The sequence below is a fragment of the Fusarium subglutinans genome (assembly GCF_013396075.1).
Source record: "Fusarium subglutinans strain NRRL 66333 chromosome Unknown NRRL66333_c0000093, whole genome shotgun sequence".
In the NCBI taxonomy this organism is placed as follows: Eukaryota; Fungi; Ascomycota; class Sordariomycetes; order Hypocreales; family Nectriaceae; genus Fusarium; species Fusarium subglutinans.
The window spans coordinates 143736-166699 of record NW_023502156.1 but is presented as its reverse complement, the minus strand read 5'-3'; the positions used below and the strand labels follow the sequence as shown (position 1 = coordinate 166699).

General features: G+C 48.9%; 9 protein-coding genes across 9 annotated transcripts; 4 read left to right on the top strand and 5 right to left on the bottom strand.

The window, feature by feature from the left end:
• Nucleotides 1-86: 86 nt before the first annotated feature.
• FSUBG_7406 (choline dehydrogenase) lies at nucleotides 87-2208 on the bottom strand (the record flags this gene model as incomplete). Its single annotated transcript, XM_036685708.1, has 3 exons — nucleotides 87-1154; nucleotides 1202-2096; nucleotides 2150-2208. 3 exons carry the CDS (start codon nucleotides 2206-2208, stop codon nucleotides 87-89), a joined length of 2022 nt encoding a protein of 673 aa, XP_036537135.1.
• Nucleotides 2209-3260: 1052 nt separating this feature from the next.
• On the bottom strand, nucleotides 3261-4928 carry FSUBG_7405 (CFEM domain protein; the record flags this gene model as incomplete). The annotated part of the gene is made up of 8 exons (XM_036685707.1): nucleotides 3261-3613; nucleotides 3663-3730; nucleotides 3775-4157; nucleotides 4206-4273; nucleotides 4324-4360; nucleotides 4411-4595; nucleotides 4652-4784; nucleotides 4836-4928. The coding sequence occupies 8 exons, from the start codon at nucleotides 4926-4928 to the stop codon at nucleotides 3261-3263; spliced, it is 1320 nt and encodes a 439-aa protein (XP_036537134.1).
• A 1174-nt stretch (nucleotides 4929-6102) lies between these two features.
• FSUBG_7404 (oxidase) lies at nucleotides 6103-7505 on the top strand (the record flags this gene model as incomplete). The annotated part of the gene is made up of 3 exons (XM_036685706.1): nucleotides 6103-6904; nucleotides 6954-7128; nucleotides 7175-7505. The coding sequence occupies 3 exons, from the start codon at nucleotides 6103-6105 to the stop codon at nucleotides 7503-7505; spliced, it is 1308 nt and encodes a 435-aa protein (XP_036537133.1).
• A 3-nt stretch (nucleotides 7506-7508) lies between these two features.
• On the bottom strand, nucleotides 7509-10065 carry FSUBG_7403 (uncharacterized protein; the record flags this gene model as incomplete). Its single annotated transcript, XM_036685705.1, has 10 exons — nucleotides 7509-7521; nucleotides 7561-7697; nucleotides 7744-8065; nucleotides 8116-8588; nucleotides 8803-9101; nucleotides 9153-9362; nucleotides 9415-9430; nucleotides 9476-9598; nucleotides 9646-9731; nucleotides 9969-10065. The coding sequence occupies 10 exons, from the start codon at nucleotides 10063-10065 to the stop codon at nucleotides 7509-7511; spliced, it is 1776 nt and encodes a 591-aa protein (XP_036537132.1).
• A 455-nt stretch (nucleotides 10066-10520) lies between these two features.
• Nucleotides 10521-15387, top strand: FSUBG_7402 (ABC transporter CDR4; the record flags this gene model as incomplete). Its single annotated transcript, XM_036685704.1, has 11 exons — nucleotides 10521-10987; nucleotides 11036-11118; nucleotides 11164-11438; nucleotides 11668-12011; nucleotides 12062-12305; nucleotides 12353-12948; nucleotides 12993-13338; nucleotides 13420-13732; nucleotides 13782-14398; nucleotides 14448-14911; nucleotides 14961-15387. 11 exons carry the CDS (start codon nucleotides 10521-10523, stop codon nucleotides 15385-15387), a joined length of 4176 nt encoding a protein of 1391 aa, XP_036537131.1.
• Nucleotides 15388-15622: 235 nt separating this feature from the next.
• Nucleotides 15623-15958, bottom strand: FSUBG_7401 (uncharacterized protein; the record flags this gene model as incomplete). Its single annotated transcript, XM_036685703.1, has 2 exons — nucleotides 15623-15860; nucleotides 15921-15958. 2 exons carry the CDS (start codon nucleotides 15956-15958, stop codon nucleotides 15623-15625), a joined length of 276 nt encoding a protein of 91 aa, XP_036537130.1.
• A 1590-nt stretch (nucleotides 15959-17548) lies between these two features.
• Nucleotides 17549-17929, top strand: FSUBG_7400 (uncharacterized protein; the record flags this gene model as incomplete). The annotated part of the gene is made up of 1 exon (XM_036685702.1): nucleotides 17549-17929. The coding sequence occupies one exon, from the start codon at nucleotides 17549-17551 to the stop codon at nucleotides 17927-17929; it is 381 nt and encodes a 126-aa protein (XP_036537129.1).
• Nucleotides 17930-18117: 188 nt separating this feature from the next.
• On the bottom strand, nucleotides 18118-19029 carry FSUBG_7399 (transcriptional regulatory; the record flags this gene model as incomplete). Its single annotated transcript, XM_036685699.1, has 1 exon — nucleotides 18118-19029. The coding sequence occupies one exon, from the start codon at nucleotides 19027-19029 to the stop codon at nucleotides 18118-18120; it is 912 nt and encodes a 303-aa protein (XP_036537128.1).
• A 3380-nt stretch (nucleotides 19030-22409) lies between these two features.
• On the top strand, nucleotides 22410-22955 carry FSUBG_7398 (uncharacterized protein; the record flags this gene model as incomplete). Its single annotated transcript, XM_036685698.1, has 1 exon — nucleotides 22410-22955. One exon carries the CDS (start codon nucleotides 22410-22412, stop codon nucleotides 22953-22955), a length of 546 nt encoding a protein of 181 aa, XP_036537127.1.
• Between the last annotated feature and the right edge of the window lie 9 nt (nucleotides 22956-22964).

The following is a 22964-nucleotide window of genomic DNA, read 5'->3' as shown; positions in this document are numbered from 1 at the left end:
TGATGGCTGTGTTAGTACAGTGGTGTCTCTACTACATGGGTTCAACGCTGTCGCTGCGCGTAGGTTAGCTAGCTTCTCGAACTGTCCTAAGAACTCTTGGCCGCCTTGATAATAACGTCGCTCGCCTTCTCAGCAACGATATACAAAGGAAGCGCGATATAGAAACCAGGAATCTTGGGGAAAACACTGGCATCGACAACACGCAGACCCTCGGTGCCCCGAACCTTGAACTCAGAGTCCAACACAGCCATGGGATCATCATCAGCACCAATAGCTGCAGTGCACGAAGCATGGTGACCCCATGCCTCATCCTTGAGGAACTGCTTCGCTTTCTTCTCCGTGTTGGTCTGGCTTCCGGGCCATACTTCAGGGAACTCGCCGTCAAGAGGGATCAAGTCGTCAAATGCCTTGCGGGCGAACTCGAAGCCTTCATATGTGGCTTGGAGATCCTTGTCGCCTTCTCCGTTGCCGTTGACGCCAGTGTCGAAGTAGTTGAAGTTGATGATGGGCATGTCGCGAGGGTCAGTCGACTTGAGAGTGACTGTACCAGCGTTGTTGCGGCTGTGCGCCTTGAGGATGATCCAAGCCCAGTGCTCGGCGTCGGCGAGTGAGTCGACGGCGTAGCCAGGGAAGTAGCCCTTAAACTTGGCTGGGGCGCCAGAGATGAGGAGATCGGGCTCATCCTCAGCGACAGAAGACTTAAGGATAATGGCGATAGCAATACCGTTGGTGCCATACACACCCTTGGTGATAGGACCTAGACCCTTCTTGTACTGTTCCAAGCAAGGGTCCGGCAGAGTCTCTAGGAAGGTACACTTGGATGTGATGACAAAGTCACTGTTAGTCTTGCCAATAACAGTGTTCTCATATCGATCCTGCATGTTGGTACCAACACCAGGCAAATCGACCACGACAGGAATCTTGAAAGAATCAAGCTCCTTCTTGGGGCCGATGCCACTGAGTTTGAGAAGCTGAGGAGTGTTGAAGGAGCCAGCTGAGATGATGACTTCACGCTTGGCCTTGACGCTGCCAGTGCCGGTGGGCTTGGCTGAGCCAGAGCGAGGGTCAGCGCGGTAGAGGCTTGCACCTTGCATATAGTTGACGCCGACCGCACGAGGCTTGGAGCCGCTCTTGTCGAAGTTGATCTTGGTGACCTACAAATATGTGAGTACGGAGGCGGTATACGTATCGAGCGACTTACAAGAGTGTTGAGCTTAATGTCAAGATGGTACTTGCGAGAGCCATCCTTGTTGACAGCCTTGGCAGTGTTGAGGATAAAGTCTCGGGGACCACCACGAACATTGTCAGTCATGGACAGTGGGACCTGGTAGAGACCGGTCTTGCTGGTTTGGCCTGGTGCATTGAGATCACGAAGCAAGACTTGACCAAGGCCGGCGACAGTGTTCAACACGAAACCCAGAAGACCTTTGCCCATGGCTGAAGCAGCCGAGATGATCAAAGATAGAAGCTTCTGATCCTCAATGACTAAGGACAGTGAGGTCAGAGACGTACCCAACCAGCCACTGAAGCCGTGACCGATGATGCTGCTGGGGAGATACATGTTCTTCTCCAACTTCTCAAAGTAAGAGCGCATGTTGTCAGGGTTCCAAGAGTCATCACCAGTAAGACTGGCGATATGGGACCAGTCACTGTCATGAGCAGCGATGGTGATGAGGGCATTGTGACGTGTGCAACCACCGAGAGTACCAGCACGAGGATAAAGAATACCCAAAGGCTTTGCATCCTTAGGTGGGGTGAGTCCAACATAGTAGCTACCATCGGTCTTCTGGTAGACCATCTTGGAATCCTTCTTCTGTTGCGTGGCATCAGGGTAGTGGTTCACGAAGTAGTTCCATCGTGTGTCCTCGAACTCAGTCGACATGAGATGCAAGGCGGGAAGCTTCTCGACCCAATCATCGCCAGAGTCACCGCCAGCGTCGATGAGAAGGACTTTGAAGCCAGCGACGGCAAGGTTGGCGGCGACAGGGCCACCACCGGCGCCAGAACCGACGACTACATAGTCGTATTCAACCGCGGTATCGCGTTTACCGATGAATGGATTATGCTCCTTGGGTGAAGAGCTCCATGGTACAGAACTGCCAAAACGAAAGTGAGTGAGATGTAGTGACCGACAGACTGGGGAACCTACAAGGCAGAGGCTGAATCAGCCAGAACAGAAATGCAAGTGATAATGAACGACAAACGCATATTGGCTACTCAGCGCCAAGCACTTAGAAAACCCAAAAGATGGAATAGAATGAATGGACGGCTTCCTAGAGCATGAAACCAGAATTCCAAATGCCGTGCCGCGCCAGGTAGATAATAAAGAGGAGAAATTAGGACCCTGCCGCCCAAAGTACTACCAGACCCCGCCTGCAAAAGAGATCGCCAGGAGGTATTCCAGGAACAGAAGCACACATTCGGCCTTGCACATCCGGATGGAAACGTCGGTATGAAAGCGGAACTTGTGAGTCTGATCGATTCCGCTTATCAAGAGCGGGCGAAGGTTTGAGTGCGCCCTCGATAGAGTAGATTAACGGGATCCTTCTACTGCCCGAGAGAAAAAAGGAACGAGAGGTAGACGAAGTAACTCAAGGCGGAGACGTTGAGTTCGCAAGCCCCTGGACTAATGAGTTAACAAGGCGCAAGGTCGTACTCGTGCGTTACAGTCGTAATCGCGGTGGAGTTGGGCAGAGGGGAACTTGAAATGCCGTCGTATTTTGGTTAGTGACAGGGCAACGTGGTCAGAGTAGCATTCGACCAGGATGCGGAGATTCCACCTGTCATCTTGACAAGGGAAACAATTGTCATGAAATGGGTGGTACAAGTGCGGTATAACTCAGTGAAATGAGAGGGTGCCAAAAATAACAGACTTCAGGTAGCACAGTTTCCCATAGACTTTGGGGATCTGCCCGAGCCGTGGATGACGATGTGCAGCGTGCTCAGTCTAGAACATTTAATATCGCCCATTTCATTACAGCAGGGCTGACCGTTGAGCTAGAATACGGGGATCAGGCATGCTGGTCCCGTCTGTGCGACGGTGTCAGTTAGTGAAACATTTCCCCGGACGATCGCAGCCATAAGCGTGTAAGCCTCAACAATAACCTCTGCCCCAAGCACCCTTTTGGTTTAGATTTAGTCACTAGTGGATAACATAATCAACGACAAAGAAATCTCAATTCTAGACAGCAATGAGTGAGTCAGGGAGACACTAACTAAACTTTTCCAGGTCCCATCAAATGACACGATGATCGACACAATTATACAGGCTCAGACGGAACAGCCGGCCTCCTATCCGTCCACGCAGTCTCCTCGTGGGCCTGCTCCCTTCCCATCTGCGTAAGTTCAATTACCGACGAGTCGTCGTGGTGGCGCGAGTACCTTGTCGAGATCTCCGTCTCGATGGTGATCTGCGGCGTAGCGCCGCCCTTTCTGTCACCGGTTGGTTGCTTCGACTCCGAGATGTTGGCGTAGCTGTTCTTGCTGCGGTTCGTGGAGGCGAAGACCTTGGGGAAGACGATGCCGAAGAGGGCGCGGATGGCGGGCATGCAGGCGCAGATTATGCCGACGGGGACTTCGATTGTGCTCCAGTACCCGATTTCGACATAGTCCTCTGTGGATGTGTTAGAACGGAAAGTGGGAGGGGAATTGGGGAGAAGTACGGGTTACGTTGCTGGTTGTTGCGTAGCTTGCGAGAGATTGTAGGCGGACTGCACTGACGATTGTGACGCTGAAATGTTAGTGAGAGAAATGGCGTTGAGGAGGGAAACTTACAAAATACCGACGCTAAACATGAGCATGAGCTGTATCTTCTTCTTCAGCGACATCGAGAGCCCATAAAGCTCCTTCAGCGGTATGACCATGGTTCCAACATCGAGAACAATGTTCAAGATTGCCGCAAACCAGCCCTGCAGGTTGATATTGTTGCACTTGGCCTTGTACTCCTTGTCCCAGGCCTTCCAAGCGCCGTCAATTGGTCTGCATTGGAAGATAGAAATAAGCTCAAAGGTGATGAAGTATGCGACGTTAAGGCCGATAAAGATCCAGCATGCCAGTCGGATGTTTTTACCCGGAAAGACCTTGAGGTAGAAGAGTAGGATGGAGATCTTGGTGACCGGTAGCGCTCCTAAATAGAGAAGTTCATCCCAGAAGAATAGCTGGTATGTGTCAGTGAGGTGAATGTGACGGAGGGAGATGGGACTCACGTATAGGAAGTCGGTGATATCGTCTGGTTGAACATTCCATATATCTTTACCCAGTCCGACCCGTGAGACTGTCAATCAGTTAGCAGTGACTTGACGCAATCGAAAAGTATGGACTTACTCTGCACAGACAGAGCATTGAGCGGTATCATGAGCGCCTATACAAAAGTGAGCTGCTGGCATTGCAGAGACAGGCGGTGACACATACTACTGCAAACAGCATGACCCAATCGTCGGATCCCCATGTCTGCTTAACGACAAACACTCTGGCCATTACACGCAGACCAAAGCCGACGAGGCCGAGAACAAGAAAGACGATACCAATAACCCATACCAGCGTTGTGCGATCGCGAGATGGCGCGTGGCAAGTATGCTTGGAGTAGCTTTGAACCACTAAACACTCAATCAGCAACCTTGAGATAACGTGGTACAGCTGAGAATAAACTTACACAGACTCTCCCTCACAGTGCAATTCGCTGCAACGCAAAGCGAGATCTTCTCATTAAGCTCAACGTTTGTACAGATGCATGTAGTGTTCAGACCACAAGGCGACTTGATGGCTTCCTCCTCAATACAAAGCGCCTATGCACGATTTAGCCAACCGCATCTCGATGGTAGAAAAGCTTCACCTACACCACAAGTTGGAGGCTCTTCGGGCGCCGCGGCGGCCGATACACCAAGCTGAAATAAAGCCAGCACTAGTGCCAGCGGACCAAGAAGCTTCATTGCCAACCGGATCAAAAAGACCATAAACGGCTTGGGCAGTTTTTTTCTCCCTCGGAGCGAAGAATGACAGAAGAAGAAGAAGAGAGAAGCAGGTCGGGTGGACTTGTCCCTTTCAAATCAGCTTAACGTGCAGCAGAGGAAAAACAACAACATGTTTAAGAGATGATGAGGAATGTTTCGGGACAGGATATCCTGGTGATCAGCACCGAGCCAAAGAGCTGGTTCTGCTATGGATGTTTGTTTGCCTGTTTATGTTGCTCTGAACGATGATACTCTACTCCATGAGCAGCTCGCAAGCTAGTCGGCAATCTCAATATATGAACCTGGTTGATAACCAAAGTTCACTGTAGCGAAGGGAAAACTTGCTCTGGAATGTTACACTGTCAGCCCGACTTTTCTGCTTTCTTTTTTCGGGCAGGGGATGCTGGGTGTGGGGGGGGGGGGTAGGGTAATCCTTACGTTTGTCTAGAAGGATTGACCCCTGATGAAGTGGTAGTGTGAGCAGGTTCCACTGGTTCCTTTCCGCCGGGAAAAGCCAAGTTCGCTTGCGTGATTCCCAGCGATTTGGATCCTTCTGTCAGAATTGACCTGCATGCTGTTTATGTCACGATAGCTGTCGGACAATTCGCGCTGACTCGTGATTTACTTCGCACAGACTGAATTGCTCGAGCAACTTGCATTGACCACCCGAGACACAAATGTCATGCGTTATTTTAGCTTTCCTCCAAAGCCGGCACTTCACAAAAAACTTATCCCCATTCATAAAGCAGCGTCACATCGGGGAACTCAAACCAGAAATCGTGAAACGCCCGCCCAATGTCCTTTAGGCACAGACTTTCTCCAACGGGAGTAATTCCCCAATTCGACCCAAGTCATGTTTCTCACTCAATTACCGAAAGTGGCTGGCTTTTGCACCTACCGGCATGCTTGTCCCGGTTCCGTGGTTTGTCTATAGACCTGGTTGAGGCGGATACTCGGATTATGCAGCCTGTCAGGAGAGGGGGCAGGCAGATCTTAATATCGACGGGAGCGGAATATGATTGCGCAATAGATAGGGAACAAGATAGCTAGCCAAACATATCGTATGTTTTTCCAATCCTCTCGGCATTTCTTTTCACTTTTCTTCACACATTCGTTTTTTTTGTTACGCTCATTTACTAGCTAGCTACTCATCATGCAGTGGCATTACTTTCTTTCATTGCTCCTCTGCGTTGGTGTGTATGGCTTCCCGTCATACCTCGAGGGCCCTGTCGCAAAGGTCGTTTCTGCAAGACTCTCGGGGAAAGTGAACGATGCAGTTCGAAGTCATGATAAGAGACTTGCGCTTGGTCTCGCGAGCAAGCCTATCAAGGTAACTGGCGAGCACGAATTCATCCCGCCCAACTTTGAGAAGGGTGATCAACGAGGTCCTTGTCCTGGTCTCAATGCGCTGGCGAACCATGGATATATCAGCCGTAAGGGCGTTACAAGCCTCGTCGAGGTAGCGGGTGCTATCAATCAAGTCTACGGAATGGGAGTAGACCTGGCCACCATTCTGGCAACAATGGGTACGGTCTTTGTCGGAAACCCTCTGTCTCTCAACCCAGGCTTCTCCATCGGTAACACCGCGAGTGGCTCGCAAAATATTCTGGGTAACCTCTTCGGGCTGTTGGGGACACCACGGGGTCTGAACGGTTCACACAACATCATCGAAGGTGATTCGTCCAACACACGGGATGACTTGTACGTCACTGGAGATGCGTCTACCATGGACATGAGGCTCTTTCAGTCGCTCTACGACTCGGCTTCTAAGGAGGGTACTTATGACTTTGACGCTTTTGCAAAGCGAGCCAAGACCCGATTCCATGAGACTGTTGCTACGAATCCTAACTTTTACTATGGGCCTTTCACGGGGATGATTGCGCGAAATGCGGGGTACTTCTTTGCTTGTCGGATGCTGTCGAACCATACTGTTGGAAGCACGGAGGACATCATGGGTAAGTCAGATGCTTCAGACCTTACGATCAATTTGCTGATGAGAGATAGACCTTGGAACACTGAAGAGCTTCTTTGCTGTTCAAGAGAAAGATGGAAAGCTTGTGTATAAACGTGGCTGGGAGAGAATCCCCGAGAACTGGTACCGTAGGTCCGTTGACTATGGCCTCATCAGTCTCAACTTGGATCTCCTCAACTTGATCACCAAGTACCCTGAGCTCGGAAGGTTAGTCAACCCATACAAACACAAAAGTATATACTAACGTATACAGCATCGGAGGTAACATGGGAGAAGTCAACAGCTACGCTGGCGTTGACGTAAGCAACATCACCGGCGGAGTCCTGAACCTCACCAAGCTTCTCGAGGGCAACAACCTGCTCTGCTTCGTCTTCGAGATCGTCAAGACCGTTGCACCAAACTCTCTCTCGACTCTGTTCTCTATCATCGCAACTCCCCTCGAACTCATCACTGATGCTCTTGGATCTGCAGTCTTGAACCTCGCTTGTCCAGCCTTCAAGGACTTAACCGTTAGTGGACAGAGTTTTGAGGATGGAATTAAGGACAAGTTCCCTGGTGCCAGCCTGGGTTCATCTGTTATCTAACCTCTAATCCTCCGATCTATCGCCATCTAGCTCTATCTTCGCAGATTACTCTTACATAATACTATTGAAAAGGTTCATCACATCTATACCATACAACGGATCGTTTCCACTGTCCCAGAGACTTTCTATCGGCGCATAGATAGGATCCATAAGCGACGTAGAGTTCAGTACTGTAGCCTGAGCCATCTCGAACTGCAATGATTAGATCCAGAAAAACGGCGATGAGACAGCGACTTACCTCCTGCTCTAGACTGTGGCTTACTCCAGTAGTACCAGATTCGTCCACTGAGGGATTATGGTCTATAGAGGGAATCGTGTTTTGGGTCCCTTTTAGTGAGTCGTGATTGTCGCATTGATTGATGTATTCGCGGGCGATATATGTAAACTCGCTGATAAGCGAGCCAGGCAACGTTCCTCCACTTGCAAACTCAAGGCGACTAAAATGTCCTCCCGCGATGTTGAGGAGAGCGAGATTGCTTCTTGTGTCTGGAGACTTCGGGTTGCTGATAACGTGGTCGAAAAGAAGAAAGAGAGCACACAATGGGATAGCTGCGATGATCCTAGAGATTGGTCAGCATATAGGGTGGCTCAGCTCACTAACAGGACTGACCATAGTGGTGTTGATGGCTCAACGTCGACGTATGTAACAATCTCGAGAACGGACCGAGAAACTTCGATCAGCTGATCACTATGATTGGTCTTGCCCCCTCCTCTGCCTTGAGAGCTGTCAATCTGTAGCCTGCTCCGGAGCAAAATGAGCTTAAGACTGTAGTAGAGATAGTTGATCCAAATCCCAACTGTACCGTGCACTGGTCTACGAAGCAAACTCAACTGCGAGGTATATCCTGGACGAAAGTCCTCTGCGATAGAAGCTCTCCACTGTTCAAGGTCGTCGAGGAGTTGATCAATGGTCGTCAGAAAGTAATGAGATCCCCTGTGACAGACACCAGGGCAGAAGAGGGTATTCATCGCTCTAGACAAGAGACGGCTCTGCTGAGCGAGTATGTGTGTCCAGTTCAGGGCTCCAAGGTGAGACTCGGGTACATAGGGCATAGGCACGATGATGTTAGCGTCGATGATGGCCTATGATAGTGAGCTAGAGGACCAAGAGTATCATGGGATTACCTACTGAAGGACGGCCAAAGTGGAAGCTCATTATTTTCTCTATTGTATAAATAACCCAAAACACCCTGTAGCACGCCTTCGCACAGGGGCCTTTGCAAAGAGAGGGTGCTAGATCTTGAGCCATGCGAGCCATCTCCGTCATGATCCTATGCTCAATTGATATACACGGTACCCCCAAGCAATAGACAGCGACTGTCGTTATTGCTTGGAGAGCGACGAGTGAGTTCTTGGCCTTGGGGAGATCAGGCACCTTGGCTAGTGCGACGGAGAGCAGTTCCCATGCCTTTCCCTTCCCAGGCTCAAAGCTACCGCCTCCGTCGTGGAGACTACCGAGGGCAAGGACGGAATGATATAGAGCAGAGAAAGCTGTGTCGTTGACGAGGATTGTGCTGAAGTCAGGGCTTGTGATGGTGGAGTCGAAGCTTTCGCGATCAAGGTGAGGGAAGAGAGGATGGACTTGGTCGTAGTATACTGTAGTGAATTAGTTCAATGATACACCCCATTTCAGTGTAGTTGACATACTAGCTATATATCTGGCAGTAGATAAATGATTCATCAATGGAAGGGGTAGCTCAGGTAGATGCTCAGGTGAGGTACTGGTGGTTATCTTGGCCCTGTTGTTGATTACTGAAGACATTCGCCGGATGAGGTCATTGACCTTGTTATTCTGAAGCTTGGCCGAAAGCATCTCGAGTCTACTGTCTGAGAAGAACGTGACACTGTGAGTGCCGTCTAATAAATATTAGCGAGCGCTATAGGCGATCCGAAGTGCTGGAAGATGTACTCAAAAGGCCTATTCCCTATTCCCATGTTAGTCTTGTTCATCGTCAGGGCATGTTACTCACTTTCAGGGAGAATCTCTCATCAGCATTTGGGACATCTGTTGATGATGACCCAAACAGGATGCGATCTATAAAAAGATCATTCTGTATAGGAAATGCGGTACCCTGCTTCAGATCTGAATCAGGCTAGAGAAGTTAGTTCAAAAGGAGGGAAAATATTTGATGAGACATACCACAAGATTCCGAGCAGTAGGGCTGGCGTCATTGAGTTTGATGTTTGGTGTTGCTTCGCTGGTAGTAAGTAGTAGATTTCGGTTAACTATCAGGTTTTAGACAGGATCAAAACTTGGATGAAGTCGGTGACGCACCGTTCTTCCTAAGTGGTATTTTCCGTGTCCCGAACTGACAAGTCGCGCCTCGGATCTATGCACGTCAATCTCAATCCAACTCTGCAGCTGTTGGCATCCACTCACGGTACAACTCTGGCACGGCGGAGGGTAACCTGTAAAATCAGCCTCAAACTCTAGCCAAGCCTAAGCCCAATCCATTCACTAACCGGAACAGCGGATCTTTCTAGCCTTGCAAGAATCACAAGCTTTGGAAGTTAGTGTACTCCGGAGTCGACGTTCGGAAAGAGGCGGAGTTGGCGGCATTTTGGAAGCGTCGATAGAAAGAAGAGGTGAGAACGGAGAAGACAGACGGCGTCGAGCAAGTTTAAGGGAGAAAGATGAGGCTGATGTTTCGGCGCCGACATTCCGTGTTGGGTTTAGAGAGAGAAAGAAGTGGAGTGGATGATACCGTGTTCAGGTTAGTGCCGGGATTTGAACGGGGTTGCATGTGAAGACTTGATAAGAGACTGGGAGAATGAAATCTCGAACGGCGTTGAGATATCGTAATGGGCATACAATGCATTAAACATGGTTTGGAATACTTGAAAACGTGTTTCGGAAATTACAAGAATGCGGACTCACGATGATGACGTATCAAGGCCATTTCGTAGACTTCTTTTTATATGAACCAGCACCTCGTCTTCCTTTCTCTCTGACTTACAACACGGAAAAGTACAATCCACTCGTTTAATCTATCTTTTACTCACTACTACGTCGAAATGCATGACCTTACGCCCCCTTCTACCCCCCAAGACACTGAGGCCGACACAACCGTCGAAGAAACCTCCGAGCCCGTCCTCCAACTCGCCCGCAGATTCTCTCTCACCCGTACATTCTCCGCCCTCTCAACCAACATCAACCCGTTCCTCGCGCAGGACTCGCGCCTCGACCCGAAATCAGCCGATTTCGAGCCCGAGTCGTGGGTCAGGGCTCTGCTTCACGCTTTCTCCAAGGACCCGAGCAAGCATCCGCGGTATACAGCTGGTGTGTCTTGGAGAAATCTGGGTGTGCATGGGTTCAGCGATCCGACTGAGTTTCAGAAAGATGTGGTTAATTTTATTTGGAGAAGTCCCCTTGCTGCGCTTGATTGGTTTGCCAAGAGGAAGCAGAAGGTCAAGATTATATCGGATTTTGATGGGCTTGTTAAGAGTGGGGAGTTACTGCTTGTGCTGGGTCGTCCGGGAAGGTATGTTACTCTTTTAACGACTAATGCAATTCTGACGTAAAGGCGCAGTGGTGTTTCTACACTCCTCAAGACGATCGCTGGACATACTCACGGACTTCACCTTGACGACTCATCGGAGTTCAACTACCAAGGTACTCTCCCCTAACTATGCTGCGTAACGTGATCTAATCTTCTAGGCATCCCATGGGATCTAATGCACCGCAACTTCAGAGGAGAAGTGATCTACCAAGCCGAAACAGACATCCACTTCCCCCAACTAACCGTCGGCGACACCCTCCTCTTCGCCGCCCTCGCCCGCACGCCCCAGCACATCATCGCCAACATATCCCGCCATGTCTACGCCGAAAACATGAGAGATGCTGTAATGGCCATGTTTGGTATCTCCAACACGCTCAACACCAAGGTTGGCGATGACTTTGTCAGAGGCGTTAGTGGCGGTGAGAGGAAGAGGGTTAGTATTGCAGAGGCGGTTCTGAACCAGAGCGCTATTCAATGCTGGGATAATAGCACGAGGGGTTTGGATAGTGCCACGGCATTGGAGTTTGTGAGGAAGTTGAGACTTGGCACGAAGCTTGGTGGTGCTAGTGCGATTGTTGCGATGTATCAGGCCAGCCAGGCAGCATACAATGCAAGTATACCCTCAATCCTGGCACCCAACAGAAATCTAACGATCATGATAGGAGTTTGATAAGGTTCTACTCCTGTACGAAGGCCGCCAGATCTTCTTCGGCCCAGCAAGCGAAGCGACACAATACTTTATCACCATGGGTTTCGAGTGTCCTCCCCGCCAAACGACAGCCGATTTCTTAACATCCCTCACAAACCCCAGCGAACGAATCGTGCGACCCGGTTTTGAGAATAAAGTACCCCGCAGTCCCGATGAGTTCGCCGACGAGTGGCGGATGAGTCAACACAGGGCTTCCCTTCTAAATGACATTGCTGCGTTTAACATTCAGTATCCTCTTGACGGGAAACAAGTTGAGACGCTACAGGGTATCAGAAGAGCCCAAAAGGCCAAGTACACGTGCGCAAGTTTCAGAATGAAGAGTGTTATGGGTGCTGACAGGATGGCAGTTCCGACAAGAGCCCTTTTACCGTCTCTATCCCAATGCAGATCCGTTTATGTATCGGCCGAGGTGTTAAGAGACTTCTCGGCGACAAGACCTTTTTCGTTGTTACTATTGCAGTCAACTTCGTCATGGCTCTTGTTCTTGGTAGTGTTTACTTTGACTTACCCAGCACAGCTGAGGCTATGAACCAACGAGCCTCGGTGATTTTCTTTGCTATTCTGTTCAACGGCCTTAGCAGTGCCTTGGAGGTATGTTAACTACTTTACCTTGCTTATTCTTACTGATGACCGTGTAGATCCTTGCTCTCTATGTCCAGCGGCCGATCGTGGAGAAACACGCAAGATACGCTTTATACCGCCCTCTTTCCGAGTCTGTTTCTTCAATCATCTGCGATCTACCGTCCAAGATCATCTCAACTCTCGCCTTCAACATTCCGCTGTACTTCATGGTGCACCTCCGTCGCGATGTCTCAGCTTTCTTCATCTTTCTCCTCTTCGGTTTCACCACTACCATGACAATGTCAATGATTCTTCGCACCATTGCCCAGACTTCCAAAACAGTACATCAAGCCCTCGTTCCTGCTGCCATCTTCATCATCGGCTTGGTCATCTACGCTGGATTCGTTCTCCCGATTCGAAGCATGAAGGGCTGGCTTCGATGGATCAACTACGTGAACCCAATCGCTTACGCCTACGAGTCTCTGATCGCGAATGAGTTCTCGGGTAGGTCATTTGGATGTCAGACTATGATACCTTCTGGTCCGGGGTACGAGAATATTGAGCCGATGCAGCGGACCTGTTCCGTTGCTGGGGCACTAACAGGTCGTGATTTCATCGACGGTGATTTCTATATTGGGACTGTTTACAAGTACCACTACTCGCACCTTTGGAGGTACGTCACGACACTTGTTCTTTAAAAGCTGCTAACCAGGTTAGGAACTACGGAATCCTCATCGCTTTCATCATCGTCTTTACCTTCACCTATCTGTTTTCGGCGGAGTACTTCGCATCCCAAGCTTCCAAGGGTGAGATCTTGGTATTCCGCAAGGCTCAAAAGCCTCGGCGCAAGTGGACATCGGATGAGGAGGCTGTCAATGCCGAATTACAGACTCCGCGAGCGACGAGCGATGACACGGTCCACATGTCGACTGAGAAACCACCAAACTCTTCTACCTTTTGCTGGAGAAATGTCTGCTATGATGTGCAGGTCAAGGGCGAGACACGCCGCATCCTTTCGGACGTTAATGGCTGGGTTCAGCCAGGAAAGCTCACTGCTTTAATGGTATGTGGCAGGGAGTCTTATGTTTTCTTGCTCCCCGAGGGGAGGTTTGCACTGAGCACAGACGTGGGCTAACATTCGTAGGGTGCTACTGGAGCCGGCAAGACCACACTTCTCGATGTGTTAGCTGATCGCGTCAACATGGGAGTCATCACGGGCGACATCCTTGTGAATGGGCTATCGCGTGGCAAGTCATTTCAGAGAACTACGGGCTACGTGCAGCAGCAGGACATCCACCTCGAGACATCCACCGTAAGGGAAGCCCTCCGTTTCAGTGCAGTTCTCAGACAGCCATCTACTATTTCCATGCAGGACAAGATCAGCTATGTTGAAGAGGTGATCGACCTGTTGGAGATGGGTCCTTACGCGGATGCCGTTATAGGAGTTCCAGGTAAAGGTATGTCACTCTACCAACCTATATCTATTGTCTATGACTAACAAATCAGGTCTCAACGTTCAGCAAAGAAAGCGCCTTTCCATTGGTGTAGAGCTCGTCGCCAAACCCGAAGTCCTCATCTTCTTTGACGAACCTACCTCCGGCCTCGATAGTCAAACAGCATGGGAAATCGTATCCCTTCTCAAGAAGCTCGCAGACCACGGGCTCGCTATCCTGTGTACCATTCACCAACCATCCGGCATCATCTTTCAGCAATTTGACCGGCTGTTACTTCTGGCGAAAGGTGGCAGGACTGTTTACTTTGGCGACATTGGTGAGAATGCTACTGCCTTGACGGGATACTTTGAGAGACATGATGCTGTACGCTGCCGACCGGAAGAGAATCCCGCTGAGTGGATGCTACACGTTATCGGTGCTGCACCGGGTGCTCATACGGATCGTGACTGGGTCGAGACCTGGAAATCGAGTTCTGACTTCCAACGTGTGCAGAAGGAGCTTGACAACCTGACACAGTCTAGGCATGTGTCTAGCGAAGCAGATACACATGATACCTCTTACGCTGCTTCGGTCTCTCAGCAGTTCCTAGCTTGCACTCAACGCGTTGCGCAGCAATACTGGCGAACGCCGACCTACATCTACTCCAAACTATCTCTTTGCTTCATCACGGTAAGTCAGCCACTGATCCTTTATAAACTCTTACTAACATATATCTTAGAGCCTCTTCATCGGCCTCTCCTTCCAAAACTCCCCGCTATCTCTCCAAGGTCTCCAGAACCAACTCTTCTCCATCTTCATGCTCCTCATAATCTTCGCATTCCTAACCTACCAAACCATGCCCGGCTTCGTCACCCAACGAACACTCTACGAAGGACGCGAGAGGTCTTCAAAGACATATGCTTGGTACAACCTCATCCTCGCCAACACAGTCGTCGAAATGGCTTGGAACTCTGCGGCCTCTCTGGCGATCTACTTCCCGTTCTACTTTCTCGTTGGTATGTACGACAACGGCCGTGTTACAGATACGCAGCACGAACGTGGCGCGTTCATGTTCCTCTTGACGTGGGCGTTTATGGTGTATGAGGGTACGTTTGCGCACATGGCTGTTGCTGGGGCTCCGACTGCGGAGGTTGGAGCGACGCTTGGATTGTTCCTTTTCATGATGTCTCTAGTGTTTTGCGGGTAAGTAACCATTTTCCATGGCTGTTTTGGTCTTCTAACATCAGCACAGTGTCCTCGTTCCATACTCGGGCCTCCCTGGATTCTGGACCTTTATGTACCGTGTCTCTCCCTTAACATACCTCATTGGTGCCATGATCTCGAACGGCGTTGGCAAGCAAGAAGTGGCCTGCTCAGAAATTGAGTTTCTGCAGTTCCAGACGCCAGCAAATCTCACTTGCGGGGAGTATGTCGGACAGTTCGTTCAAGCGGTAGGTGGCGCTCTATCTAATCCGGGGGCGAACCAGACTTGCCTTTATTGTCCGATTGCGTCGACTGACACATATCTTGGAACTCTGAATATTCGCTACACTGAGAGATGGAGAAACTTTGGTCTCATCTGGGTCTTTATCGTGTTCGATGTCATCGCAGCGTTAGTGGCATATTGGTTGCTCAGGGTTCCCAAGAAGGAAACGAAATTGTTGTTTTGGAAGAAGTAGACTTTTTCATTTATACAAACTTGGTATAGGTTCTATAGCTTTAAACTTGGCATAATTTGGTATGGACTTAGAGGATTTTAGACTGTATACTCATTTATGAGCAATCTTCTTACTTCTTGGGGCAGCACATTCTGCAATCTCAGTACACCTTATCAAGAGGTTTTCTATTCATATAGTAGCTTCCTATTTCTCACAACTCTCCTAATGCATTTCTGATATCCAGTCCTCCCGTGATTTAGAGAACAGAAGCAAAGCAGTTGGGAACAAGGACTCTGTCGCCAGAATCGGCGTTGCAATCCGCTTCAGTGAAAGCAGCAGCATCCGGAAGTAGTTCGCAAGTGCGTGACTCGATATCAGGATTCCCTCCTAGCTCCTCGCAGCGACCACTGAGCCTGAACGAGCGCACGGGAAGCCGGCCAGCGGCGACATCGTCATCATTGGAAACGCAGAAGCAGTCAATGGCCATGACGGTGCTGTATTTCAGACTTGTCAGTGAATGAACTCGGAGGTAGATAAGGGATGGAGAGAACTACCTGATGGAGGAGAGGAGAGCGAGGGTGAAGAACTTCATTTTGATGATATTGCTAAGGCCTGCTTAACGTGTGGAATAGACTGATATTACGTTAAAATTTATCAGATGAGTCTAGAATATTAGGCTTTTACCTTGAGTTATGGTTACTGAAACCTGGGAAAGAGAATGGCTGATCTGGGAAGGATGTAGATAAAGAGCTGCGTAAAGATGATATTCAGACATCATTGTGGAGGAATCGAGCAAGTCTTATAGTCAGCTCAAGTTCAAGGTCTGACCAACTATATCCATTAGTTACTAGTCTTGGACTCTTGTCAATCGGGTTCCGCTTCAATACAGGAGTCTTTGTAGACCTGAAACCATTCACAACAAGTCGTTCAAAGTTTATTTTCTCAACCGTTCCACATCGTCGCAAGGTTGTCTGAATGGTACATCACACGATGTCGACCAAACTATAGCTTCTGGTATTATTACATTCTCAAGAAAAAGGATAGAATTGGCAAACGACATTGAGGCTAAACTTATTCTGAAACTGCTTCTATGCTATAGGCTCGGAGGGTATAAGATCCGAGACCGTGTTACGTTTGCCTCAGAAAAACTCTATTTGCTGTTGAGGGATCAGCGGTTATAAGTGTAGCACAGGACGAGGGGTTCAAGGCTTCTGGAATTGATCGAGGAAGAGGTATGTGAGGATATTCTGGACTATCTTAACGTGTGTTTACTTACGACAAGTCCACTGCTTATATTGCTGTCGTTTGATGTCTCCTAGATCTCAATAGCTCAACGCATGCACTGAATCAAGGTAATTTGTTACTTTTTCTTTAACACAAGATACAAAATAATAACTCTTTCGTCATATTCACTGCTGTGTAGTCAGATCTTGATGCATAAGCTTCTAGATCATCTGGTTTCTCAACTCGAGGGGCTATTTGCCAAGATCTCCGAAACCAGTCTTGGCAATTATGAGGGAATAGCAGTCTTATGACTAAACCTGATTTCCTAATCTGATATTTAAAGTTTATGTGAGACGGCAGTGTCGTTCGTTTCACATCGATGCATAATTGTAAGCTTAACCTGGGTCAGCCGAATTAGGCTAATAAAACCGCTGCCAAAAGTCCATGCACGATTGAGTTACTGCATTTGCTCGATATAGCACAAAAGTCTGCAAGACAATCCGGATAGTCTCATTTCATTCTAAACTTTAATTATGTTAAATCGAACCATTCGTGAGAGTAGTTAAACGGGTGAAGGAGAACCCGAGCCTCAGAGTGTTCAAGATCTGACCAGGAGACGCGACGATCGAATCTCTCATGACTCGCCAATCTGCCTCCTGGATGCTTTGGGAATAGTCACTTTGCTCAGTGTTCATGCGCTAGAGATAGAGTTCTTGACACGTTTGTCCAATGATTCTCTATCTACGGCTCTGGCAACTGGTTTCTGTATAAAGAGCATTCCTCTTGCCATCAACAACCTAACATTTCTCAAAGCATCACAACAAACAACAGTTCCTCCCCCTCACTTCATATTTCCCTATCTTCAGAACAAGCTGGTCTTGAACATTTCTTCAACAAGTACGTCCTCACAACCCATCCCTCTTAGCGCATAACTAACCTCCCATCCAGCATTTTCATCATGAAGGCCTCAATCATCCTCACCACCATCCTCACCACCGCCGCCTGGGCCGGCACCCTTCCCACCAAGCGCCAAAACACTGCCAACGAGGCCGCACTTCAGCAAGCCCGCGAAGACTCCGCCGCAGCCATCGAGCGCGGCCAGGGCCGTGGACGGCTTCTCCTCGACGAGGGAGGCTGCAGCGAGGCTTGTAACCGTTGCCGTCTTTCCGCTTCTGCTACTGCTGTCGCTGAGGTCTTTGCCTGTGGCACGGCTGCTGTTGCTATCGATGTTCTTACCGCTGGTATTGCCACGTTTCTTGAAGCTGCTGGGTTTGTGGCATGTGAGGGTGCTGTTATTGCTAAGTTGAATGAGAAGGAGGAGACTTGTCTTAATGAGTAAATGACAGGAAATGGGATATCTGGGCTAGTTTTAGGTGTGCACTTGAAAGAGAGCCATCTTAAGTTTAGTCATCTAATGTTTAGCTACATTTGGTCTTGGCAATAAATTCCAACACTCAATCATTGTTTGCAAACTCAGCTCGCAATATTCCCATGAACAGCGATTGAATACTCACAGAGTCCCCGCCATCATGCTGTCTCTTCTCTAACTGAAAACATTATCTCCAAAGGCTCTTCCCGTTTAATCCACCACTCATCATCGATCTCATCCAGCTCAGGGTCTACCCACGGAATGCCCCTCGGAATCTGGCCCTTTCTATCCCGCATGTACGCTTCTACATCCCGACATCTAAACATTATGGTCCTCGTATATCTTTTCCTCGTCTCGTAAGTACACTCTCCATCTTCGCCTTCAGGATCACTCGCCCAGACGTGGCCGAATCTCTGCTCCTCTGGTATACAAGCGGGACTTTGGTCCAGCGTATGCCCCAAACGAAGCAAATCCTTGTTGAAGCTCCCTTCTTCGGCGTTGATGATGGCTGCTATTAGGGACCCTTCCGTCTCAGCGCACCAAGGACCTTCCTTTCCACTTTTTAGGATAAGGCTCAAGGCTTGCCGGCGCCAGAATGGACTTCTGTATTTTTTCGCAGCGAAATACAACGGGTGAATTATACCCATTTCCGGCACGAAAGACGGCAGCCAGTCTGAAGCCTTTTGTGTTGGCGCACCTTGGAGGTTTTTGCTGAGAAATAAGGCCCCAATCGATGTGATGATTTCTTCAAACTCCGGACGGTAGCAGTCGTAGGCTGTCTCACGTGGCTCCATGATAGTGGCGGTGTTGACAAGGGCAGCAAGACATTGGGAGCGGAGAACGATGAGCGATTCGTGTGATTCGATGTCTGAAGTAGATGGAATCTCGTTGAGCGATAGCCACTGTTTCAAGTTCGCGAGCTGCCGGCCTTGTTCTATGAGCAGTTCGGGTGGTATCATTCGGCGACTGGTGTACTTGTATTGGAAGGCTTTAGCAGTAAAATGGTAGGCCGAGTGTAAGATCTTAAACAAAGAGCCATCTGGTGGGTAGGCCTGCAGTACATCACCCATGACAAATGGTTTCATGGGAAGGTTTGGGGGATGGGATACAGCGTATGTAGCAACATGCAGGTCAAGTTTCTTCAAGAGCAACAAGCATGATCCTTATTGCAACTTTGTCGCAGACCATTCTACATCCTGGTTACTTCTTCCCGTGGTTTGCCGATCAGACCCCCAAGCGTGGTAAAACATATCAAGGACAGAGTGTACTACGAAACTAACAACTCCCAGATGCCGAAAGCTCATATACGGAACTATCTGTTGTCTCTGGGTCAAGAATGGGATTTGAGGGGTCGAAGTAAGTGGGCGGAGAGGGATATGTCAAGGATCTTGAATGAATTGGAGGAATTAATTCAGTCACCATTACAACAGGCCGAAAAAGCGCTCTTGGTTAATTAGGGCTTCATAATGTTGGCATAGTAGTCCCGCTTCCGAGAGAAATTGGGTTCCCTTTGCAATAGAAATTCACTTTGTTATCAATGAGTAACGAATCCTCTGCGCACTGAATAACATGCTACTAATGAATTGCATCCTAATCATTTGATCGTCCTGAGAGACAGATCAGAGCTTCTTTTAACCCGTAATAGCGGGCGAATAAGTCATCTTTTAGGGTTTCATAATATCAGCCTATAGCTGTAGCAATTGGTCAGTCGTTATGATATAATGCCTGAGTTGTTAGCTAGATGTGTTACTTACAGTTGGGGCTTGTGGCTAAGAGCTTAAATTAGCAGACAGAATTTAGTATCCCAATCATGTGACTAAATCCTTTCGGGTAACTATGATTGATAGATGCAGGCCTATAGCATCAAACTACCCGCAATGGCTCTTCGCTTTGGTCCTGCGGTAGTCTCAACAACGACAAGGGGAGACAACTGTTGCAAACAGGAGACAACAAGACTCGAGGACCATTAGCGGTCTACGGGGGGCTCGGAAGGTCAATGCAGCTTTGATTGGTCACCGTTCATGACTGGGATGACCTGAGTTGTGATCTGATGCGCCAAGCTGCAAGGATCAGTGCTTCTCTCTGCCGTTGATGAAAATCATCTACTTTCTGATGAATCTCACTCCAACTGCGATACTAGGCCTTGCCTATTCAACTCAAAGGGTCTGCCCGGATTGACGCTCCTCGAAAAGCTCTGCAACAGATCTATTTGACATACTCATGGCCTGTATCACGTCCAAGTAGATGAGGGGAACCGCAGTCAGACAATCTCACCAATGACGCTTACAAGAAATAACAGTTCTCACCAGCACACGTTTCTGCTAGTCCCGCCACTCCCGAATCATCTGAGAGCTTATTATAACACCATTCTGCGATAGTAAGAGCAATAGCCAACCGACCGCCCAATGTAATACGTCTCACTGCAGCAAGCATGCCACTGTGAAGCACAAAGCCCTATAGGGAAAATGCAATGCTACGTCGCTTGGGATGAAGGACACCAACCTCTTAGTCACAGATTGCCGTCATATCATCTTATCGATACACATTCAATATTATGCATTGATATCGCTGCGTGTGAACAACGAATATGCGTCTGACTATGGATCCATTTCTGTCCATCGCCGAATCATCACTTGCAAGTTCAATTAATGCAAGAATTAGCGTTATCTCGCAAGATTGACAAAACGCCATGTTCTTATCAACAGCTGAAAATAAATATCCAGTTTTGAAAGGAGGCTGCAGGTTGCCAAGGCAGCCACTGGGTGAACACATCAGTTCATTTCAATTTTATGCAGCCGAAAACGCCTCTGTTGATCACAAGCTTGGCTATGCAAATGAATGCTTCAATTGGAGTCCACTGCGAGCTAATTGGTATTTCAATCACATTTATCACTCAACGTCAAGGCTATTGATGCCGCCGACGCCATTATTGCCAGCGAGGCTGCCCAAAGTAAGCCCAGCAGCATCTCACGCAGATGGTAACATCACGAGGCAAGGTTAGTAAACAATACTCATGATATTACTCTTTTCATGCGTTGTTGCCTCGAAGCGGAGGGTTATATCCGGCAGCTTCTATGATTCATCTCTGACATAGTCCAATGCACAACCGCAACCAACACTAACAAGACGTTGTTATTACTACGTTTTAGCGTCATCGACTTTTCCTGATCGCCCCGATCGGTCATCAGTAGGCTCAGGTACCTTGTCCCTACCGACCAATCACCAAACCCCTGCGATTACGCAATCTGACAACTCCCCTCTATCCCCATATAACAGGCTGTCAGCAGCCACAGTCTATTGGCGGGAGTTTTCTTGGAACGCGGGGCCCGACCTGAAGCTTGCAGATGCAGAGTAAGCCCAACAGGACCGGTCAACGTGTCACAAAGCCTGGACCACGGTGAATGAGCCGGTCTTTTGTTTGTTTCTGACACTCACGTAAGGCTGGGATGGAGGTGAGCTTGGATCCTTCGAGGTAACGCTATCAAAACAAGATTTTGGGAATCTTCTCAAAGCGGAAAACTGTACAGATGTGTCTCGGAAAATAACATGCCAAGGCATGGACTTGGAGAGTGTGTGGGTCACGGGTCGTGAATTCAGCTGGCCCGGTAAATGGCTGTTGTTATTCTTGGCTCCCAGAGTGTAACGTCGTGTAGCCACTACCTCCGCGTTAAGGCCCGGTACCTGTAAATCCCCCGCAAAATGGTAAAAGCGTTGGTGACTAGGCATATTGCTATTTAGACTACAGTTTCACCATTGTAAATACGATGTCAAAGCGTCCCGTGTAGATAATACTATCGATCACGCAATCGGGCATGCCGTTCACGCAAGTTCAAGCCCGCGATAGTTCAAATTGTTAAGATGGCACAGAGCTTGTTTCTGCACTCGTCGAATAAGACGCTCTGATAAGATAGCCTGATATGCGAAGCAACCCTCCAAGCCCAACGGCCAACCGGTAAGCTGACTTATAACAAAATCGCCACAACGGATGAGCTTAACCATATTCCCGTCCCGCTTCAAAAAAGGCTGTCGACCTGCATTAATACTTGTTCGTGGCTGCATAAACACGAGCTGACCGGCAGATACGAGCTTATGGCTGAACATGATTCTTGTGATTGGCAGGAGGAGGTGAGAATATTGAACAACTCAACAAGAGCTGCTTTCAAAATTCGGCCGAGCGGGATCGAGGTTGGGAGTTGGTGAGAAGATGAGGCCTACTTGGGTGATGATACGATTGAGCATGTGCATCTCGCAATATGTAGTAATTGAGCAACTCATCGAGAGAGGTTGGACAACAGCGGTGGACGGCCTGTTTGTAGATGACTTGTATAAAGAGGACTTGTGATCTCCTCATTCCAAGACTCACTCAGGCTCAACCACTGGCTCAACTTTCCTCACCACTCTTTCAAGAACATCACCACATCTCCATTATACCTTCGCTCCAACCGCCAACATGAAGTTCTCAACCTTCATCGCTCCTCTCATCTCAATCCCTCTGGTCTTCGCCAGCCCCAACCCCAACAACGACCATTACCCCCCTCCCCCCAAGACCAAGACCGTGACTGCAACAGTCACTCACACCGTCACCAAACCCATCTACAAGCCCCCGGTCACCAAGACCGAGACTGTCACCAAGAAATACCCCGTCACCAAGTACGAGACCGAGACCGTCACAAAGTACAAGTGGAAGCCTCCCGTCACCAAGACCGAGTATGTCACAAAGTGGAAGCCCCCCGTGACAAAGTACGTGACCAAGACCGAGACCGACACCGTCACCAAATGGAAGCCTCCCGTCACCAAGTATGTCACCAAGACAAAGACCGACACTATCACCAAGTGGAAGCCTCCTGTTACCAAGACAAAGACGGAGACGGAGACCGACACTGTTACAAAGTGGAAGCCTGCCATCACAAAGTACAAGACCGAGACTGTCACCAAGACTGTCACCAAGAAGCCTTATCCTACCTACCACAAGCCTGGCAAGGAATACAAGGCTTAAGAGAGCCGC